Raw genomic sequence first — 21,958 nt, 5'->3', positions numbered from 1 at the left:
ATGTCTTGAGTAAAATAAATTCCAAGTTAGAATTATAATTCTAATGTTTGAAGGCAGGTTTGCATAAGGATTAAACAGAATGTACAAGGAGTTTCCATGCATGTTATTTGGGCAAGAAGCAAAGAAATAAGATAGAATTCTGTCCTGTTTAATGGTACTGGGGTTGTCACAAGCTAAGCCTTGTTTATGTTCAGAAGCTGTGCAACTTTGTTCAGGATTTGAAATACTTGGGATATAACAGTACACAGCCTTGCTGTTTGTCCAGTAGCTGACCCTAAAGCTAAGGAGAAATAAAAATGACCAAATGCAGATGCTTTCCTACTCCTGTCCTGACTGTGCATAGATTCTTATCAGTAAGTGATCACTTTGTCGAGGTGAGAAAGAGGTCTGTTATTTATGTTATATTCTTTTTTTCTTCTAAGTAGGCATTTTATTTTTTTTAGCTTTTATTGAGTTATGTGTATTAAACTGATATCATATTAAACTTTAAATTTTTTGGAATATGTATCTTTATATAGAGTAAAAAAATTAGAAAAATACTCTTTTAAAACTGGAACCAGTGGCATCTTTTTCAAACTAGAATAATAAAAGGGAAATTATAATATTCACAAACTTGAAGCACACTGGAATTCTGCTATAAATATTTGTTATATAATAGAATTTGGTGCAGGATGAATTTGATTTAAGAGGGTTTAAATTATATTAACTGTGTGAAAACATTTAGATCTAAGCCTGAAAAACAGTTATCAAGTCAGTGAAATTTTAATATGGTATTTCACAACTGTGACTTCATGACAGCTGTTACAAGCGTCAGGAATGGTAAATATGTACTATTTACTAATGCCAGCACTGTACAAAAGTGCTTTATATACAATAAATCATTTAATACTGATAGCAATCCTTACCAGTAGATGCTATTTCTTTTGAGATTTGTGGTTAAGGAAAAAGAGTGAACTGAGTAACTTGTGTGAGTTCACTCAGTGAGTAAGTACCAGAGCGTTGTCAAGAGAACAAAGTATAACATCCTTTGTACCACAGTCACAGTCCTATAGCAGAAATTTAAGAGAGCATAAGGAGAAATGCTTGCTTACCCGCTTTGTATTTACTTGCTCTCTGAGAAGTCTACTTCTCATTTATTTCTGGAACACAATTAGATAAATTCTATCTTATCTTTTTCTGAAATAGTTTTTCAAATGTTCCCTTCAGTTGTCTAGTTTGAAGCCTTTGAGGATTAACACCTTCCAGTTTATGCAAGGGAATTGAACAAAGAAATGAGAATGAACTATAGGATTAAAGGATAAAACTAAAGAAGGTGAGTTAGAAGAATTTGAGTTCAAGGCACAGATTTAACATAAATAAAATATTAGAGTAATTAGTAGGCATGAAAATGTGGATATCGACCTAACTAGTAAGCATGGAGATATGTGTATTTGTCTAAAACTCATTTCTTCATTTGGAGAAAAAAGTATTGTTATAATTACTTTTCATGAGAATTTACCAAATTTATGTGTCCAGAATACTGATTATTTTTAAAATGTTTGACCAGAGTGGGAATTTTTTTTATCATTCTGAACTCTTTCCTATTTTATTCTGTTTAATTCAATATGGTTTCTAAATTTTAATTTGACTTTGTTTTACAATTTATTTTTCCTTTCACTATAGGAGAAACCCCAGTTCTGTGTTTGAGTGTATAGAATAATTCTACATAGGGAGAATTGCAGTAAACATTATATCCCTGTAATCTACCTTTTATCTGTTAGACAATTAGTGAATGCTGTTGAAGAAATGAGTGAATCCTATAGTTTCTCAGCACCACCTTTTTTGTGTTAAGTCTTATCCTTCTGCATATGTTTCTACATGTAAGAGATTAGTGCATAAACAATTTAACTGAGCAAGATTGGTGAAGATCTCGTGCCCGCACCCATGAAAGTTTTCTATAGCTCTATAGTATCTATTATATAGAGCCCATGTTAGGAATGCATATTTTATTACTTGAATAATGTGTTAGCCTCTGACCTCTTCACTATATTGGTTATCTTTCAAACATACAAGGGCTGAGTTCTTTTTCCCTTTAGATCTTAGCATAAATGTCATTGCTTTGGAGAGGCTTTTCCAGCCTATGCCCTCTAAGTTGTTTTCATTCTGTTGTTCTCTATTTGGAACCTCCTTTTTTGTGTGACAGAGACAATTTAAGTTCTCCAAATACCTACATGTCCTCTTATATTTTGGGGCTTCTCTTAGCAATTAGATTGAGGCCATGTGACTACTGGACAATAGATTGTAAAAGGAAGAGACTTTTGGAGCCACTTCCAGACTGAGATGGTTAAAAGCTGTTGTGCCCTCCCCCTTCGCTTCTGTTTTTGTTGCATTGTTCTTGGAAACTAGGTATTACAGATGGTTGTAAATTACAAAAAGTAGGGCAATAGAATTCTTATTGGACTTGAGATGAATAAGAAATAAATACCCTTTTATAAATGACTGGGATTTCAGATTTTTTTAAACCTATAAACTCAGAGATCAAAGAAGCTCACCAAACTCTCAAGGTCATGAAACATGAAGAAAACTATGCCAAAGAACACCATAATCAAATTATTTAAAACCACTGATTAAAAAAAAATCTTAAAAGCAATAAGGGGTTTGGGGGAGGGCATTACATGCAAAGGAACAAAGAGGACAGTGACAGAATATTTATTGATAGAAACAATGCAAGCAAGAAGACAATGGAACAATATCTTTAAGAGGAAAAAACAAGAAAACCCGTAAACTTGAAATTCTATACCCAGGGGAAAATACCTTCAAAAACAAAGGCAAAAAGTCTTTTTATCAGACATGTGAGGAAGAGAGCTCAAAACTAAAAACAATTATTTGCTAGAAGACCTATGCTGTAAGAAATATTTAAAGATCTGGGTGTGGTCGCTTGTGCTTGTAATCCCTGCACTTTTGGGTGGATCACTTGAGGTCAGGAGTTTGAAACCAGCCTGGCCAACATCAGGAAACCCCATCTCTACTAAAAATACAAAAATTAGCTGGGCATTGTGGTGCACACCTGTATTCACAGCTACTCAGGAGGATGAGACAGGAGGATTGCTTGGACCTGGGAAGTGGAGGTTGCAGTAAGCCAACATCATGCCACTGGACTCCAGCCTGGGCAACAGAGCAAGACTCCATCTCAACAACAACAACAACAAAAAAGTGATGTTAAAGGAAGTCCTTCACCTAGATGGAAATGATACTAGATGGAAATACAGATCTGTCCAAGGAATTAAGAGCTCTGGAAGTGGTAACTACCTGAGTAAATATGTATTATTCATGTATATATATGTTATAATATATTGTTCTTATTCTTATTACTCAGATTATTTTAGAAGATAATTAATGTTTAGCCAAAACCAAAAACAATGTAGTTTGTGGTTTGTAACATACAATTAAAACGTGTGGCAACAATAGCACAAAAGTTTGTATGGAAGAAATGCTGGAATATTATTGTTTGATTCATGTAATATATGTGAAATGACATAATATTGCTTAAAGGTAGCCTGTGATAAGTTAAACCTGTATAATATGAAACCAAAAGCAACCACAAAAATAACACAACAAAGAGTTATAACTAATAAGCCAACAAAGAAGAAAAAGTAGAATGATCACAGATATTCAGTTAATCTAAAGGAGTACAGAACAATGGAGAAAAGACAACAAAGATGTTAAATTTATTCCTAGAAAATGTAAATAATCCAATTAAACATCAGAGGTTGTCAAATTGGATAAAAATCAAGTCCCAACTGTATGTTGCTTACATGAAACTATACCTTAACTGTAGGGACACAGGGAGGTTAAAGCAAAAGAGTGGGAAATCGAAAACTGGAAGAGCTATTTAATATGAAAGTATATTTCAGAGCAGAAAATATTACTTGGGATAAAGAGGTCATTTGATAATAATTAAGGATATGGTTTATCAAAAGTAAATAGCAATCTTAATATCTTATATACCTAATAAGAAAACTTCAAATTATGTGAACCAAAAGCTAATATAATTGCAAAGAAAAATAATCAAATAAAAAATTATAGCCATGTTTCAAAACCTCTTAATAATGGAGAAAACAAGTAGACAGAAAATCAGTAAAGATATAGAATACTTGTATGATATCAACCAATTTGACATAATTAAAATTTATAGAATGCTCTCTGCCAAATGGCAGATAATACCCTTTCTTCAAGTTAATGTAGAATATTTACCAGTATATACCACATTCTAGGCCATAAAACTAATCTCAATTTTAAGAGAATTCATGTCACATAAAGCATGTTCTCTGACCACAATGGAATTAAAAATGAGTAACAAAAACATCTGGAAGGCCGGGCGCAGTGGCTTATATCTATAAAAATCCCAGCACTTTGGGAGGCTGAGACAGGCAGATCACGAGATCAGGAGATCCAGACTATCCTGGCTAACAAGGCGAAACCCCGTCTCTACCTGAAAATACAAAAAAAAAAAAAAAAATCAGCTGGGCGTGGTGGCAGACACCTGGAGTCCCAGCTACTCGGGAGGCTGAAGCAGGAGAATGGCGTGAACCTGGGAGGCGGAGCTTGCAGTGAGCCGAGATCATGCCACTGCACTCCAGCCTGGGCAACAGAGTGAGATTCCGTCTCAAAAAAAGCAAAATAAAACAAAACAAAAAATCTGGAAAATCCCTAAATATTTGAAAAGTAAATAGCACACCTCTAAATAATCCCTGTGTCAAATAAGAAATTTGAAATTGTTTTGAACTTTTTTTTTTTTTTTTGAGACGGAGTCTTGCTCTGCCACCCAGGCTGGAGTGCAGTGGCCGGATCTCAGCTCACTGCAAGCTGCGCCTCCCGGGTTTATGCCATTCTCCTGCCTCAGCCTCCCGAGTAGCTGGGACTACAGGCGCCCGCCTCGTCGCCCGGCTAGTTTTTTGTATTTTTAAGTAGAGACAGGGTTTCACCGTATTAGCCAGGATGGTCTCGATCTCCTGACCTCGTGATCCGCCCGTCTCGGCCTCCCAAAGTGCTGGGATTACAGGCTTGAGCCACCGCGCCCGGCCTGAACTTTTTATGAAAATGTAATAACAAAGTTTGTGGGATTCTATTAAAGCAGTACTTAAGGGAAATACACAGCACTAAACACATATCTTAGAAAAGAAAAAAGGTCAGAAATCAGTAATCTCGTCTTATACTTTAAGATGGTAGGAACATCAGAGCAAAACACAACATAAAGACAAAAAAAAAAAGAAATAATAAAGATCAGAGCAGAAATTAATGAAATGTAACATCATAATTGCTTATGAAACACTGAATGTTTTCCTCTTACAATCAGGAAGGTTAAGGATGTCCACTATTACCATGTCTGTTTAACATTGCACTGGAAGTTCTAACTAGCACAATAAGACAAGAAAAGCAGATGACATGATTGTCTATGTGGAAAATTCAAGGGAATCCATGAAAAAAAAAAAAAAAACAGCTGCTAGTACTAATAAGTGAGTTTAGCAAGATTGAATGATACAAGCTTAATATAGAGAAATTGATTTTCTGTATACTTTCAATCAGATATTGAAATTTTAAATGTACAGTTATAGCATCAAAAATATGAAATCTTTAGGCATAAATTTGACAAAAGATGGGAAAAATCTGTATATTAAAAACTAAGAACATTCCTGAGACAAACTAAAGGAGGCCTAAATAAATGAATCAATAAACCATGTTATGAAACAGAAGATTAAATATTGTTAAAATACCAATTTTCCTCAAACTGATTTGTAGGTTCAAGGTGACCTTAGTAAAAACTTGGTAGAAACTGAGTAAAATTCATATGGAACTGCAAATGACCTAAAATGGTCCACACAATTTTGAAAATGAGTAACATGGAGGATTAACACTGCCTGCCTGGTGTCAAAATGAGTTATAAAGCTACAGTAAGCAAAGCCATGTAGTATTGTAATCAAGATAGAAAAACAGATCAATGAAACAGAATAGAAAGTCCAGAAAGAGATTCACACTTATATTGATAACTGATTTCTGACAAAAGTGGAAAGGCAAATAGTACAGAAAGAATGTGATTTTCAACAAATAGTGCTGGCTGGAACAATCAGATATTCAAATGCAAAAGAATGTCTAGAAAAGAAATGCTAGAAATTAAAAACGCTCTAACAGAAATGAAGAATGCTTTGATGGGCTCAACTGTAGACTGGAAATGGCCAGGAAAAGAATCAGTAAGCTTAAAGTTATGCCAGTAGAAATTTCTCAAAATGAAATGCAAAGAGGAAAAAAACCCCAAACCCCTCCAGAATAGAATGTCAAAGAACTGTGGGATATTTTCAAAAGGTACATGCATTTGGAATAGCAGGAGAAAACAGAACAGAAAAAACTTTTGGAATAATCATGGCTGAAACTTTCTAAAAATAATCACAGACACAGAGAATATCAAGAGCAAAAATGGTAAAAGTATTTGAACAGACACTTGAAAGAAGAAATACAAATGGTAAATAAGCATATGAATAGATGTTCAACATCATTAGTCATTAGGGAAATTCAAATGAAAAGTATTAAGATACTACTGCAAACCCATTAGAATGGCTGAAATTAAAATATCAACTGACTATACTATGCTTTGGTGACGATGTGGAGGGAAAGTATCCCTCATGTTTTCCTGTAGTGGAGATGCAAAATGGTACATTTTGGAAAATTGGAAAATAGCTTGGCAGTATCTTAAAATGTTAAATACACACACACACACACACACACACACACACACACACACACACACGTTGGTCCAGCCATTCCATACCTGTGTATTTCCCCAAAAGAAAATGAAACATGTCCATACAAGTATTTGTATATGAATGTTCATAGAATCTTTATTTGTGATAACTAAACACTAGAAACAACACAAATGTTCATTAACAGGTCGATGGATAAATAAACTGTGATATTCCATACAATAGAATACTACTCAGCAATATTAAGGAATAAAATATGGATGCATATTACATTATAGATTAATCTCAAAGTAATTATGCTGAGTGAAAGTATCTAGACAAATAAAGTGTATACTCTATGATTCCATTTAAATAAAATTCTGTGAAATGAAAACTAATGAAGTGACACCATATCCATGGTGTATTAGTCTGCTTGATCTATCATAAGAAAATACCATAGAATGAGAGGCTTAAACAACAGAAATGTATTTTCTCACAGTGTGGAGGCTGAAAATGTGTGATCATGGTGCCAGCATGGTTGGGTTCTGGTGAGAAGTTTCTTCCTAGCTTGCAGACAGAGCTTTCTCATTGTGTCCTCACATGATGAAGAAAGCCAGCAAGTTTTCTGGTTTCTCTTCTTATAAGGACTCTAAATCATATCACAAAGGCCCTACCCTCATGACCTTGTCTAAACCTAATTGACTCCCAGAGATCCCATCTCTAAATACCATCACATTAAGTGTTAGAGCTTTAATATATGAAGTTCGGGGGGACATAATTCAGTACATAACAAATGTTTATAGGTAGTTGGGGCTGAGGGGATAGGAAAGGGCTAGGAAAGGATTATGAAGAGAGTAGGAGGAAAGTTTTCAGAATGGTAAAAACGTTCATTATCTTGACTGGGATTATGGTTTTATAGGTATATATATGTATATATATGTGTATATATTTGTATATATGTGTATATGTATATATCAAAGCCTATCAAATTGTTCACTCTAAATGTATGTAGTCTATTATATTCAAATATTCTTCAGTAAAGCTGTTTTTTGAAAACCCAAATCTACTGGAAATAGAAAAAATGCAATAAAACTATGTAGTAAAGGACTCAAAAGAATGACAAGCACAGGACACAGGATGCAGTTTATATCTGTTTGGAGCAGGACAGAGGATGAACTAATTGGGTAGACTATAAGGTTAACTATAGATTAAGGTTAAATATAGATGAAGGTCATAACTTTTGTTTGAGGTAGTAGATTTGCATATGCCTAATTTATTATGAAAAACTAATTTAATTGCATTGTGTTTGGACCAATATTGAGGTTGTGTCACAAGCCCATGAATTACGATTAATCCAATTTCTGCATTTGAAGTTCATTCAAAGAAAAAATACCTGATATTTTGTTTCAAATTCTTTTTGACATTATTTGTGTAGTCACCTAGAAACAAAGACATCCTCACAATATTATTTATCCAACTTAAAAAAAAAACTTTCTCAGAGGGAGGTTTATAGCAAAGAATTTATGAGCAAGGGGAAGAAAAGTGGAGCACTCTTTTGCATGTAAAATATGTTAACCACATGATGGCAGCATTGAGCAATCAGTGTTTCTCTTCCTTTTTTTTTTTTTTTTTTAAAGATTAATGATTTACACTGGAAGGTGAGTAAATCACTGATATAATTTACATAACAGTGGGACTGGTTGGTGTCTGTAGCCACTTATGTCTCTCTCTCTCTTTCATATCCATGTGGAAACCATGCCCAGAGATTTTTAGTCACTTAACTCTATAGAATTACATCTTTTTGAACAGTTATTATCAAAATTTTATTATATCATGTAACTTGAGATGATTTACTTTTCACAATATCTTCAAACTCATGAATTTTTTGAACAACAATAGTTACTTTTTTATTTTTCATATTTTTTTCTTTACCATTATATCCTCATCTGTTTTTGAGTGTATTCAGCTTGAAATGATGACAAAGCATTTATCAAAATAAAAAGGCCCTATGGAAGATGGATATTTCTCTGTAGAAAGTATTTTAAAATATCTAGTTATATGATAGTTTTCTGACCCTCATCATTCATTTACCAGGTCAACGAATATTTATCTAGAATTTATTTAACTCTGTAGTAGGTACTGGGGGAAAGGTACCTTTTAGTCAGGGTAGTGACCAAGTAGTCAGAAAGCAGTTTGAGACTAAATCACTGTCCTTGAAAAGTTTGCAAACAAGGTTCCCAAAACAACATCTTTTCTTTCTCCTTGTGTGTTTAAAAGACACTTATTAGAATTGGCGTGTTCACTAATCTCAGTGTTTTCTTCTATAGAATATACACTATTTCAAGGACAGTACTGTATATTTGGCAGAAGTTACCAAGGGCTCAATAAATCAAGGTGTCCTTAACATTGCTTACAAGAACAAGATAATTTTAGGGTCTCCATATACTCTTCAGGTCACTTAAGAGAATTATATAGGGTAAAGGTTAGCAACCTTTGCATGATGTGTAGGTTCCAATTTCATTAATTTTTTTTTTTTTTTTTTTTTTTTTTTTTTTACATCCTATGAAGTAAGCCTGCCTGGGGATATCCTGGGACAGTTTTCATGGCTGTAGGAGAGGCTCAGCAGGGTGGAGAGCCAGACCCACCTTTTTCCGGCCTAGAGAACACCTTCCGGTCCACCTCCAAACTTCACTGTGTTCTCAGATTTCAGGGGTGGAGTAGCTCAGCAAGGTTAGAGTCTGTTCCCATTCCTTTTCTGTCCCCTTGTCCCTTGATGATGAAACAACTCTTAAATAATATTGGGAAAGTGGTAGGCATCTGATAAGTATTTGCTGTCTTGAAATCTTGATGTAGATCCTAGAGGGTGCAGCTTAAATATTTATTGGCTGGAGAACAGTGAGCACAGTTTCCAAAAGTATCTCTCTCATTTACTCCTAGAAAATAAACCATGAGAGACTATAGGTAGTTTGAGTAGGCAGACATTTATTCCATTAAAATATAAATTCCAGAGGCAAGAATTTTGTCTGTTTGCCTCACTTATATGTTCATTTTTGTTTTCTTTTTTTTTTTTTGAGACAGAGCCTTGCTCTATTGCCCAGGCTGGAGTGCAGTGATCTCGGCTCCCGAATTCATGTGATTCTCCTGACTCAGCTTCCCGAATAGCTGGGATTACAGGTGCCGGCCACCATGCCTGTCTTAATTTTAGTATTTATTAGAGATGGGGCTTCACCATGTTGGCCAGGCTGGTCTCGAACTTCTAACCCCAGGTGATCCTCCAACCTCAGCCTCCTGAAGTGTTGGGATTACAGACATGAGCCACTGCACCTGGCCCTCACTTATATATTCTAAACCCTTACTGGTAATATGGTAGACATTCAGTAAATATTTGTTGAGTAAATAAATGAGTGAATTTTCAAGGGCATTGTATACACACTCAGGATGTGGACTTTGATCTATTAGCATAAAGCTTTACCTGAATTTTTTTTTTTTTAATATCCAGAAAGGAAGAAGTAAATGAAAAATAAGAAACATGAATCTTTCACCTTAACTTTATGTTGGAGGATGTAATAGTACCAGATAGCCAATAAGGTAGATGCAACAATATAAAAAAAAAAAAAACTATGATTTTTAATGTAAGCCACCTTTGGTTTTTCTTTATATTTATATTTTTATTTATTTATTTATTTATTTTGAGATGGAGTCTCACACTGTTGCCCGGGCTGGAGTGCATTGGCTTGATCTTAGCTCACTGCAATCTTTGCCTCCCGGGTTCAAGCGATTCTCCTGCCTCAGCCTCCCGAATAGCTGGGATTACAGGCATCTGCCACCATGCCCAGGTAATTTTTTTGTATTTTTAAGGTTTTGTATTTTTAGGGTTTCACCATGTTGGCCAGGCTGGTCTCGAACTCCTGACCACATGATTCAACCGCCTTGGCCTCCCAAAGTGCTGGGATTACAGGCATGAGCCACCATGCCTGACATCTTTATATTTTTAAAAGGAGAATGTTAGAGGATATAGAAGGATCAGACATGTTTTCCTTATGGCAGCCTGTTTTTCTAACTGTGTCCAGCTGCCCACTAATTTTGTCTCAGTTTCTTCATCTATAAATTAGGGTTAATAGTAGCCATTTATTCAATAAGTATTTATTGAGTGCCTCTATGGTCCAGGCACTATTATTTGTACTGCGGATCAGTGAAAAAAAAAAAAAAGACAGGAATTTCTGTCCTTGTGAGTAGCAGAGGAGGCGGTAATAAAAAATAAATATAATAAGTAAACAAATATATTTACTAGATGTTGATATGCTATCGGAAAAAAGAAAGAAGTATAGCATGGTAGGAGGGATCAGGATGTTGGAGGAGAGGTTGTATTTTTATCAGACCCCCTCCCAACACGTTGTTATAAAAAATTCAAACATACAGAAAAACTAAAAGACTGGTACAATGAACACTCATATGCCTTCAAACTAGATTCTGTAGTTGTTAACATTATGTTATATTTGTTTTGTCACATACCTGTCCATTTATTCATTCACCTATCCATTTTATTTTTGAAGCAGTTAAAGGTAAGAACACTTAATGTACCCCTAAAACTTTAGTGTATACATCATTAAGGTTTATTATTTATGTTATGTGAAATTTACATGAATTGAAATGTACACATCTTATATGTACTATTCCATAAGTTTTGAAAAATGCAGACTCTCATGTAATCTAAACCCCTATCATATTATAGAACATTTTTGTCAACTGAGTTTCCTCATGCCCCTTCCCAGTCAGTCGCTATCTCTGTCTTTCATCTTCACACTCAGGTAACCACTGTTCTGATTTTTTTTTTATCACATACATATTCCATTTGAATATCTTACTTTGTAAAGTGGCTGTTTAAGTATTTAGCTCTTTTAAAAATGTTATTTATCTTTTAATGATTTAACTTTGAGTGATATATATATATATATATATATATATATATATCTGGTTACAAGTTCTTTAACTGATAGGTGTTTTGTGAGTATCTTCTCCCAGTCTTTGGCTTACCTGTACATTTTCTTAATGGTGCCTTTTGATGAGCATAAGATTTTAATTTTTCTTAAATTTAATTGGTAATATTTTTATTTTGTGCTTTATGTGTTTTGTGTTATTTTAAAGAAACCTTTGCTTACACCCAGCACACAATGATATTCTTCTAAATTTTCACCTAGAAACTATATAATTTTAACTTTTTTGTTTAGATTTCTAATTGATTTCTAGTTAATTTTTCTGTGTAGTATGAAATAGTCATCATAGTAAGTTTTGCCCCCCAACCCCCTACAATATAGCTGCCTAGCTGTTCAAGTACTATTTGTTGAAAACACTTTCCTTTCACATTGAATTACTATGGCATTTTTGTAGCATTCACATTTTATAAGTGTGACTCTAAAGCTGGGCTCTCTTTTCTTATTCCATTGATCTATTTGTCTGTTCTTATGCCAGTATCACACTGTCTAGATTACTGTAGCTTTGTAGCAAGTCTTGAAGTCAGGTGTAGTCAATCTTCTAACTCTCTTTTCAAGATTGCTTTGGATATTCTAAGTCCTTTAAATCTTCATATACATTTAAGAATCTAACAAAAAACCACATGGGATTGTGATTGAGATGATTGCAATTTTTGGGTAGCTCGTCTGTATGTATAATCTATACATACTCTATAAATCAGTTTGGGAATTGACATCTTGCCATTATTGAGTCTTCCAATCTTTGAACATGGTATGCCTTTTATTTATTTATGTCATTTGTCAGCAATCTTTTGTAGTTCTTATTCTCAAATTTTTAAAAATTTACTCCTAAGCATTTTATGATTTGTCAGCTATTGTAAAGAGTATTTAGAATGTTTCATTTTTCTGAGAGTTACTGCTTGTATCAGGAATTCAATTGTTTTCTTATATTGATTTTGTAATATTGCTTAATTCACTTTATTAGTTCTATTAATTGTTTTATAAATTTTTAAGCATGCTCTGCATAAACAACTGTGCCATCTGTGACCAGAGAGTTTTACTTCTTCTATTCTGATCTCTATGCCTCTTTATTTTTTCGTTATCTTGTTGCACCCACTAGGCCCTCTAACAAAGCATTAACTAGAAATTGTGGGAGTGGACCTTATTCAGATCTTGAGGGCAAAGATTCAGTATTTCACTATTAAGTAGGATGTTAACTGTAAAGTTTTTTGTAAATGCCTGTATCAAATTGAGGACTTAAAGATTTGTTTCTCCTCTGGTGAACCACAGGTAGAATCTCTGGTAAGTTCTCTTATCCTTAGATGAGCTCCTTGGGATTTGTTTCCTGTATGTTTGTTCAGGGGTCATTCAGAGATACAGAATTTGTATACAATGCATGGGTCTCCTCTCTGTGGCTTTCTCGTTTCCTGGATATACTGCTTCAATTTTCAACTATGGTATTAGCCCCAAACTTCATCTTTTGATTTCTTAAGCAAGTAGGACTGAATATTTCTGTCCAAATTCTAGCTGTCCTATAGTTAGAAAAGTTTTTAAAGTGGAGAACTCTTTCAGTGATTTTTTTTCTTTCAGCTATCTACTTTCCTCTACATCTGTTTGTTTTTAGTGACTTTCCACTTTTTTCAGATAGTTGTTTTTGGATTTTTTTAAAAAATGATTTTACTGAAGTTTGCAGTTGTTTTCTGTAAGAAGTTCGGTCCAACATAAGCTACTTCACAATCACTAGAAACTGAACCTATAGTTTTAAATAGTGTGGTCAGAATTGTCCTCACTGATGTTAATTAAGTTCAGCCTAAAGCTGCCTCCTTACATATTTAAGTTCAGCCTAAAGGTTTTTCTGTATATTGTGAACTATACCAAGTGGAGGTGTAAACCAATCGTGGCCCACACCTGTGCCAGTCACTGAGTTTTAGTCAATCAAATGTAGCCACCTGCATGAACTGTTTTGTTTTTCTAAGACCGCCAGAGCGGGTACAAAAGAACCAGCGACTAGGCAAGGGTAGGAGCAAAACTGCAAGTTTATTTTGGTCACCTAGCTTCAAGGGAAGAAGGTGGGTAGGGAGAGGTCTGTTGGCCCCCCGACAAAAGGGGCCCCCAGAGTCACCCGTACAGCTCTCGGACGGAGTTCCCACAGTCCTGACATCCCGACAGGAGTGGAGGACTGAGGAAGGCCGCGCGTGGCGTGCCTCCGGAGCGGCTTTTCTAGGAGTGGGAGGGCAATAGGCGGGGCACGGGCGTGTCAGGGGGCGTTCCACAGGTGCGACCAGGTAAATCTTGGTCTCTTCAGATTGACATCACCTGGCGCATGCCTAGTTGGTCTGCACCTTCCCGGGTCACCGGCTGGATTTTCGCGCACGCGGGAAAAGTTGGGGGGGGATGAAGAACCCGGAAGTGCGCCATCTTGCCTCCATTCATCCAAACATGAACCATGTTCAAATAAGGCAAACACTGAGCTGTAACTAATCCAGTTGTTTCTGTACCTCACTTCCGATTTCTGTCTATCATGTCCCTTTTTTGTATATAAATCTTCTTCTACCACGTGGCTATGCTGGAGTCTCTCTGAATCTGCTGTGATTCTGGGGGCTGCCCAATTCATTAATTGTTGATTGCTCAATTAAACCTCTTTAAATTTAATTTGGCTGAAGTGTTTCTTTTAACAGTGAGAATGTGGTATTTAAGGAAACATTTGAAAGAAGGGAGGGATTTAGCCCAGTGACAGTTCTTTTTTAGAAAAGCCTTCCAGGCAAATAGAAAGCTATAGCTAAGGTGGCAAAATGCCTCATATTTTCAAGGAACATCTGCTTGATGTATACTAACAGCTTGATGCTCACAGACTGAGAGAAGAGGAGAGTAACCAGTGATGGAATTAGACACATAGTTATAGTTTTGGTGCAGTAAAAATCATGTAGAGCCTTGTTTGCAATTGTTAAGGTAATAACATTACAGGGTTTTGAGAAAAGCAGTGTGATCAAATATGCATTTCAAAGGTATAACTCTATTGCTATTTTGTGAATAAATTGTATGGTTGCACATATAGAAGAAGGAAACTAATTAGGAAGCTGTTTCAAGAATTGACAGGAAGAATAATGTTCACTCAAAGTAGAGTAGTATCATGAACATGGTAAGACTGATAAAGTGCTAGATATATTATTATGAAGAAAGCCAACAGATTTTCCAGTGGTTTGGTTGTTACGTGTAAGAGAAAGAGGGATATTTAAGATGACTCCAGGTTTTCTTGGCAAGTAGCATAGAAGGATGAGTTTCCCATTGTGAACCTGGAAAATTTGAGACAACTCTCAGTTTATTTTGCCAGGATTGAAGACAGGCACCCATGACACAGACTCAGAGTCTTGACAACATGTGCCCAAGGTAGTTGGGCCACACCTTGGTTTTATACATTTTAGGGAGACATGAGACATCAATCAACATATGTAAGAAGTGTATTGGCTCCATCCAGAAAGGCAGGGACAACTTGAAGCGGGGGAGGAGTCTTCCAGATCACAGGTAGGTGAGAGACAAATGGTTTTATTCTTTTGAGTTTCTGATAAGCCTTTCCAAAAGAAGCAATCAGAACATGCATCTATCTCAGTGAGCAGAGGGATGACTTTGAATAGAATGGGAGGCAGATTTGCCCTGAGCAGTTCCCAGCGTGAATTTTCCCTTTAGCTTAGTGATTTTGGGGGCCCAAGATATTTTTTTCACACCATCAACTGAGATGGAGTAGTTATAAGTGAATCAGTTTAAGACAGACTGTGTCCTAAAAGGCTCACATTCATAAATGATAGAGATAATTAAACAACTAATATCATTAACTGAACTAGTGTGCTAAGTACTTTTTATAGCCATTCCATGGGAAAGCAGAGGAAAAAAATATTATTTCTATTCGTGATCATTTCAAAAGGGAGCAATTGATCAATGCATTGAAGAATGAATAGCATATGAAAAAAACAGAGGAGAGAATTACTAGTGAAAAAAATCATCATGAGCAGTAGCAATGCAGAAATTAATGGTAAGGGCTTGGGAAAAGGACATGGTTTGGTGTGACTAGAGTGCAGGGCATGTGATGATGATGGTTGGTAAAGGTATGGAACACATACAGAAGAGACTATAGAAAGAATAAGCTAAAGGACACAATGTTTACTATACTGATGAGCTTGCACTTATCCAACAGATGTGGGGTAAGTGGAAGGTGGTATTTTTAAACAGTAATGTAAAAATCTGTAGGCAAAAAATAAGCCAGTAATTTGTTTGTTCCTTTTTTTTCTGTTCATTGTCCAAAGGCAATTAAGCATATTATAAATAAATCCTGAAAATATATATTCAGTGGCCAGGTGCAGTGGCTGAGATAGAAAGCCCCTAAGGGAAAAATTCTAAACATACATGCATGTGACCACCCCCCGGGCTTACACAAACAACTTATCTAGAAAACCCCTAGCGTTTGAGGTTGCAACATACATGCATGTGACCACCCCCCGGGCTTACACAAACAACTTATCTGGAGAATCCCCAGCCATTTGAGGTTGCGAAAAAGGCGGGAACCAGTCAGAAACTGCCGAATGTTCAACTTTAAATGTTAACCAATAATAAGCTTGTAACTACTGTTTCTCTGTGACTTGTTTGTACCTCGCTATAAAAGAAACCCTAAAACAGCAGCCGGGGCCTCTCTCTTTACCTGCCATTGTATAAAGCGGAGAGGTCCGGGTTCGAACTCGTAATAAAGCGACCCCAGCTATTTGGCTTTGACTCTGGACTCTGGTGGTCACTTACTGGGGTCTTGCGACTTCGGGCACAACATGGCTCATGCCTGTAATCCCAGCACTTTGGGAGGCCGAGGCGGGTGGATCACGAGGTCAGGAGTTTGAGACCAGCCTGGCCAATATGGCGAAACCCCGTCTCTACTAAAAATACAAAAATTAGCCAGGCATGGTGGCACATGCCTGTAGTCCCAGCTACTCGGGAGGCTGAGGCAGAAGAATCTACTGAACCCAGGAGGCAGAGGTTGCAGTGACCTGAGATCACACCACTATACTCCAGTCTGGACAACAGAGTGAGACTCTGTCTCAAAAAAAAAAATAAATAATAACCCATACAAAATGTGTATTCATTCAGTATAGTAAATCTACAGTGAGGTCCCTGAAGGTATTATATCTAAGCTGTTTTATTGCAGTGGTTCATATTTTGATTTGATGAGTTCTGTTTTTCCTATCATGATTTAATGACTTTTCATAACTTTAAATGGAAGGGGGAAAAACACAAAGTGAATAAAACCAGTTTTATCATTCATTTGGGTAAGATGTTAAGTGGTGTGTTGTTTACCAGTGTATCCTGTGAATCAAACATGTTGTATAACTGTTGTGAGAAAATTGATGCTATTGAGTCTCGTGATTGTTTTTTCTGTTCAAGTCATGTGCCCCAAGGGTGAGATTTTGGGAGACTTTTAGTAACAGTCAGTCACAAACAGGAAATGTATTTATTTCTCTTACTCATATAACAAAAGGAAGTAGGATTACCTGTAATCCTAAATGTAAAATGTTTGATGCTTTTTTGTATGTGTTTAGACAAGTATTAATCTAGGAATAGTGTTATATTTGGAGCCCTAGGAGAAACAATACATTTCTTGGGATATTTTAGAGCTATCAAATGTCTTATTAGGAGTCGGGAGGGATGCCTCTGTGAATTTAATTTTTGAATGGTATTTAAAATGATTAATATTTATTATGACTTCTGTATAATACAAAAGGAAAAACTGATCTTAAAACAAAAGGATATGGATTTAAATTCTGGATTCTTAGTAGTAATGTGAGATTGACTGTAACTCCTTGAGCTTGTCTTTAAAATGGGCATGATCATATCTTTTCTACTTTCATCCCCAGTAACTATGAAGATTAAAAGGAAATTGATATAAAGGTAATATAATCATTGTAAAGCACTTTTTAAATGTTAGAGTAGTTCAGATTATTGCTATATACTGTATACTACATAATAATAGGTAGATCTCTCCTGGAAAAAGATATATGTTAGATTTAATACACTGCTGAGATAACAGAGTTACATAAAAATGATAAATGAATTGGTTTTCTTGATTTTTATGATCTTCACTTTTTTCATCTACTCATATGAAGCTCTTTTCCTTTTAGATTCAGGTTTTATGAATCCACTGTACCTTTTGTATGTCCACTCATCTGTCTTTTAAACTACTAATACTTAAATACTTAAGACAAACCAAAATGGTGATCTTAATTATGATCTGAGTTGAAGTTGGCATATACAAGAGGACAGATCTGTACCTCTGGTCTCTAATTCTGGCTTCCAGATTTTCAGATGCTTACATTTCTTCTCAAGTATTTCAGCTGGTGTGTGAAATGAAATATTTGTTATAGCTTTAATGTTATTTTCCCTGAATGGGAGCGCAAACAATGGTAGATGGCAAAATTCAGTGTAATTCAGGCTTATTGTTTGGAGAACGGTTCTTAAAATCTACAAAGAGTTCTTGTTGAGTTCTCTTCAATCAGTAGCACAGCCCATGCATATATTAGCCAGTTTTGAACTTAGAAATAAACTAATTTGAGTCCTAGCTGAAAATAGATACTTCAAATATGGTTGTTTTTCTTTTCATATATACAAATTTTCATTTCATTGTAAAAAATATCCATGTCATGAAGATTCTGCATGAATGATAGGTGATTTAAAAATGACTTATCATCATCATCACCTAGATTTTTTTTTGTAAAAGAACCACTATTTTTACCCTCATGTAATAAGTTAAATATGTATTCTTTTAAAAGTTTGACTATAATCTATATGATGATCTTCTAGCTATAGAGAAAATAGATGGAGGCCCTGCTAAAACATTATAGACTGAATGCAGTTATTACAAGTGAAAAACTATTGAATGAAGAGACTTTCCAAAGACTCAGTTTCTATTTGAATAAGATTCAAATGAATACTTTATATATTTAAAGGACTTTTGTCCTTTAAAATTAATTAATTAATTATGGTTAATTGACTTGACTTATAGTAAGGTAGCAGTAGCACACTTTTAGAATACAAAAGATATAAAGCCCAAGGCATAGCTTTCTGAAAAGTTTGAACTTGGACTTTTATAATGTTTTAAGGAATTATGTCTAAATCGCATTATATAATAATGGCCAAAGAAACTTTTACATAGAGAATATACTTTTAATATATAGGCACATGGCTTAATTGTTAGGTTAGTGGTAAGTTAAACTACTCTGCATAGAGTAATAGGAGCCTGTTTTATATTTCTATACTTACTTTTAAAAAATGAGATGACTGGCATCCCATATTTCATTTGATTAGTTTATTACTCAGGTTGTGTTATTTTTCTTTCATATAGCAAATCGTAGTAATATTTTTTGTTTTACTGTGACAATGCTTTAGAGAAAAGATGTGTGTGCGCACATGTTTTATATTAACTTTTTTGTTATGTCATTTAAGAGGAAGCTAAGAACTCATGATGTTATGACTATTCTTAACACTAACAAACCCCTTTTAATCTCCAGTGGTCAAAGTATTTAATAGAAGGTTATTAGTAGAACTGTCTTGTGTCAGAGAAATGTGGATTCAAACCCTGTAAATATACAAACTTACTGAAACAAAGACATGACACCTGGCTATTACCAGATCTCATTGGTATTTTTTAATTCACAATTTTTTTTCTTTCACTGGTCCAGCCACTTTGATTCTGGAATAGCATATACTCCAGCTGCAGTTCATTACAGATATCAGTCAAGAGCACTTTGGCTTACTATTTTGGTGGCAAATAGTAATAATAATAGTGACTTTACACCTTTCTTGGAACTAAATTATAAGTGATGTGGCTTTGGATTCTCAGATTTCATTTTTCAGGCTACCAAATAAATAACGATTTTAAAATTAGACAAATTTTATTTATTTTTCAGAACACGTTGATGAGCGAATGATATGCAATGGAATTGCCCCAGAAAAAGATGTAGATGGATTTCATATTATCAATATTGGAAGATTGTGCCTTGATCAGCATTCTCTCATACCTGCCACTGCCAGTGCTGTTTGGGAAATAATAAAAAGAACAGGTTGGTAACTTGTGGTCTTCAGGACATGGATGCTAGGTGCTGAGCTGAGCATTTGTGCACTGAGACTTGATGGGACCACCTCAGTCCTGTAGAGTGGCAGAAAATCATAAGCCATAAAACATAAGTCTATAGAGAGATATAAAATTGTAGAAGTCAAAACATAATCCAATCCTGGCTAACAGGGTGAAACCCCATCTCTACTGAAAATACAAAAAATTAGCTGGGCATGGTGGTGGGCACCTGTAGTCCCAGCTACTCAGGAGGCTGAGGAAGGAGAATGGCATGAACCTGGGAGGTGGAGCTTGCAGTGAGCCGAGATCACGCCACTGCACTCCAGCCTGGGTGACAGAGCAAGACTCTGTCTCAAAAACAAAACAAACAAGCAGAAAAAAAAATCCAAAATAAAGTAAAATGAAGAACATTAGCCAGGCTATATATAACTGCAGTTGCAACTTATAGGAAGTGACTTTTCCACATAGTGGTGGTATATGTCTACCTTTAAAATATAAACTTCATGCATTATGATGAAAACTTTTCTGAAGTGTATTTTTCTGTACCTTTAAAAATATGTGCTGATCATATAGTTATCATTTCTATTGACTTGGGTTTTCATTTTAAACATTTACTCTTGTACTGTACTGGATCCGGTAATGCTCTTACAGTGTATACAGATGTTTACCTCTATGTTAATTAACCCAAATTGTCTTATATATTAATGATTTTCCTACCTCCATCATTGTTACTTCTATTTTTGGCAGCATTTTCTGCTTTCTAATCTGTTTTCTGAGAAAGAAAAACTTCCAAGAGAAAACTGATCCTAGAATCATACTCTTACAGTGTTAGTATTGGAAAATCCTTAGTTCTAACTTCTTTGCTTTATTTCTGAAGAAACTTAGTGGAAAAGAAGTAGAAGGTTCTACAGGCTTTATTTTTTACATATTTCTAAGTGTGTAAGTTTAGTGCTTCTTTCCTATGGAGTAAAATGCACGAGTTTTGTGAAAAATGCCTCTTTTTTCACTTGTTTTTGTTCCAGCGTTGCTCAAAATTTGATTGCCAATTAAGTTCAACATTGTTGTACTTTGCTTATTTTATAATTAGCAGTTAACATATGTTAAGACTCTACTCTTCTAACTCTTAATGTGAATCTCAGTGTTTAATAGTAACTTAACATCAACTTAAGAATGTCTGTGTTTTTTAATGAGGACATAATCAGAGAAGTGCCAAATTGAAGCATAAAATGAATTATTTATAAATAATGAATGTGCTCATATTATAGATAAGCCACATAATAATTCAGATTTAATTAGAAATATTTAAAAGAATGTTTCAGTTGGCTGTACAAATGTTTAATTTACTTCTTGTTATCAATTCTGTATTTAAACCTAACTCTGTATTTTAAGGAATTCAGACCTTTGGAAAAAATGTGGTTGTGGCTGGAAGATCCAAGAATGTAGGGATGCCCATTGCCATGCTTTTACACACTGATGGAGAGCATGAACGGCCAGGAGGTAGGTAGGACCTTGCAGATTCTACACTCTCTCGCAATGTTCTTCTTACATCATCAAGAAAACACTTTTGATAATGCAACTTATTATATATGTGGGTTTATGCAGTTCAAAGTCTCCTTTATTCCTCATTTAGTGATGTGAGAGTCTTGAAAGTGACTATAGGAATTACTGAAAATATATGGCCTTTTTCTCTATTTCTTTTCTTTTGGCTATATGTACTTTGTTTAAATAATTAATGATCAGACATTAAGAAAGGTGCAAAGCTACTAGATAACAAAAAATTCACGTGTCTCAGGAAATAGAAAACAAGACATCTCTTGGATGTAGAATTCCTATAGTGGCAAGGTCTTAGCACTTTAGAAATTAGCTAGTTAGTTTATTTTACAGAAAAGAAAGCTGAGGCTTAGAGTTATTATCTGATTATATAGGTTAAACAAATAGTCATTGTCCTATGAGTACTAGTGACACTCCAAGTCACTGACAAAGCCCAGGAAGATGTGTTAGCCTTAGAGAACATGCAGCCATTCCAGGTGTTGGTCATCTGAACATCATCCCAAGACCTTGGTTTCTTCAGCAGCCTAATAGCTAGATACAGAATAACTCCCCAGAAATGTTTGGGGTCTGTCCTACAGACCCTGACCCAACGATGGATGAATAAAGTACACTGACACACA

The 21,958-nt window shown here is 35.2% G+C and overlaps 1 protein-coding gene across 7 annotated transcripts in view; it reads left to right on the top strand.

Annotated features, from left to right (window-relative positions):
* MTHFD2L (methylenetetrahydrofolate dehydrogenase (NADP+ dependent) 2 like) overlaps positions 1-21,958 on the top strand; it is a 143,846-nt gene that overhangs the window by 22,019 nt on the left and 99,869 nt on the right. For all 7 annotated transcript variants that reach the window (XR_004052863.1, XM_030915724.1, XM_030915694.1 and 4 more), the window contains 2 exons: positions 19,624-19,776; positions 21,177-21,284. Coding sequence is in view for 6 of the 7 variants with exons in the window: in XM_030915724.1 (XP_030771584.1) it covers positions 19,624-19,776; positions 21,177-21,284 (261 nt within the window). In the remaining variant the exon portion in view is untranslated. The remainder of the gene's footprint in view (positions 1-19,623; positions 19,777-21,176; positions 21,285-21,958) is intronic.

This window comes from Rhinopithecus roxellana, chromosome 2 (genome assembly GCF_007565055.1).
Source record: "Rhinopithecus roxellana isolate Shanxi Qingling chromosome 2, ASM756505v1, whole genome shotgun sequence".
Classification (NCBI taxonomy): domain Eukaryota; kingdom Metazoa; phylum Chordata; class Mammalia; order Primates; family Cercopithecidae; genus Rhinopithecus; species Rhinopithecus roxellana.
This window is presented reverse-complemented; position numbering and strand designations above follow the sequence as displayed.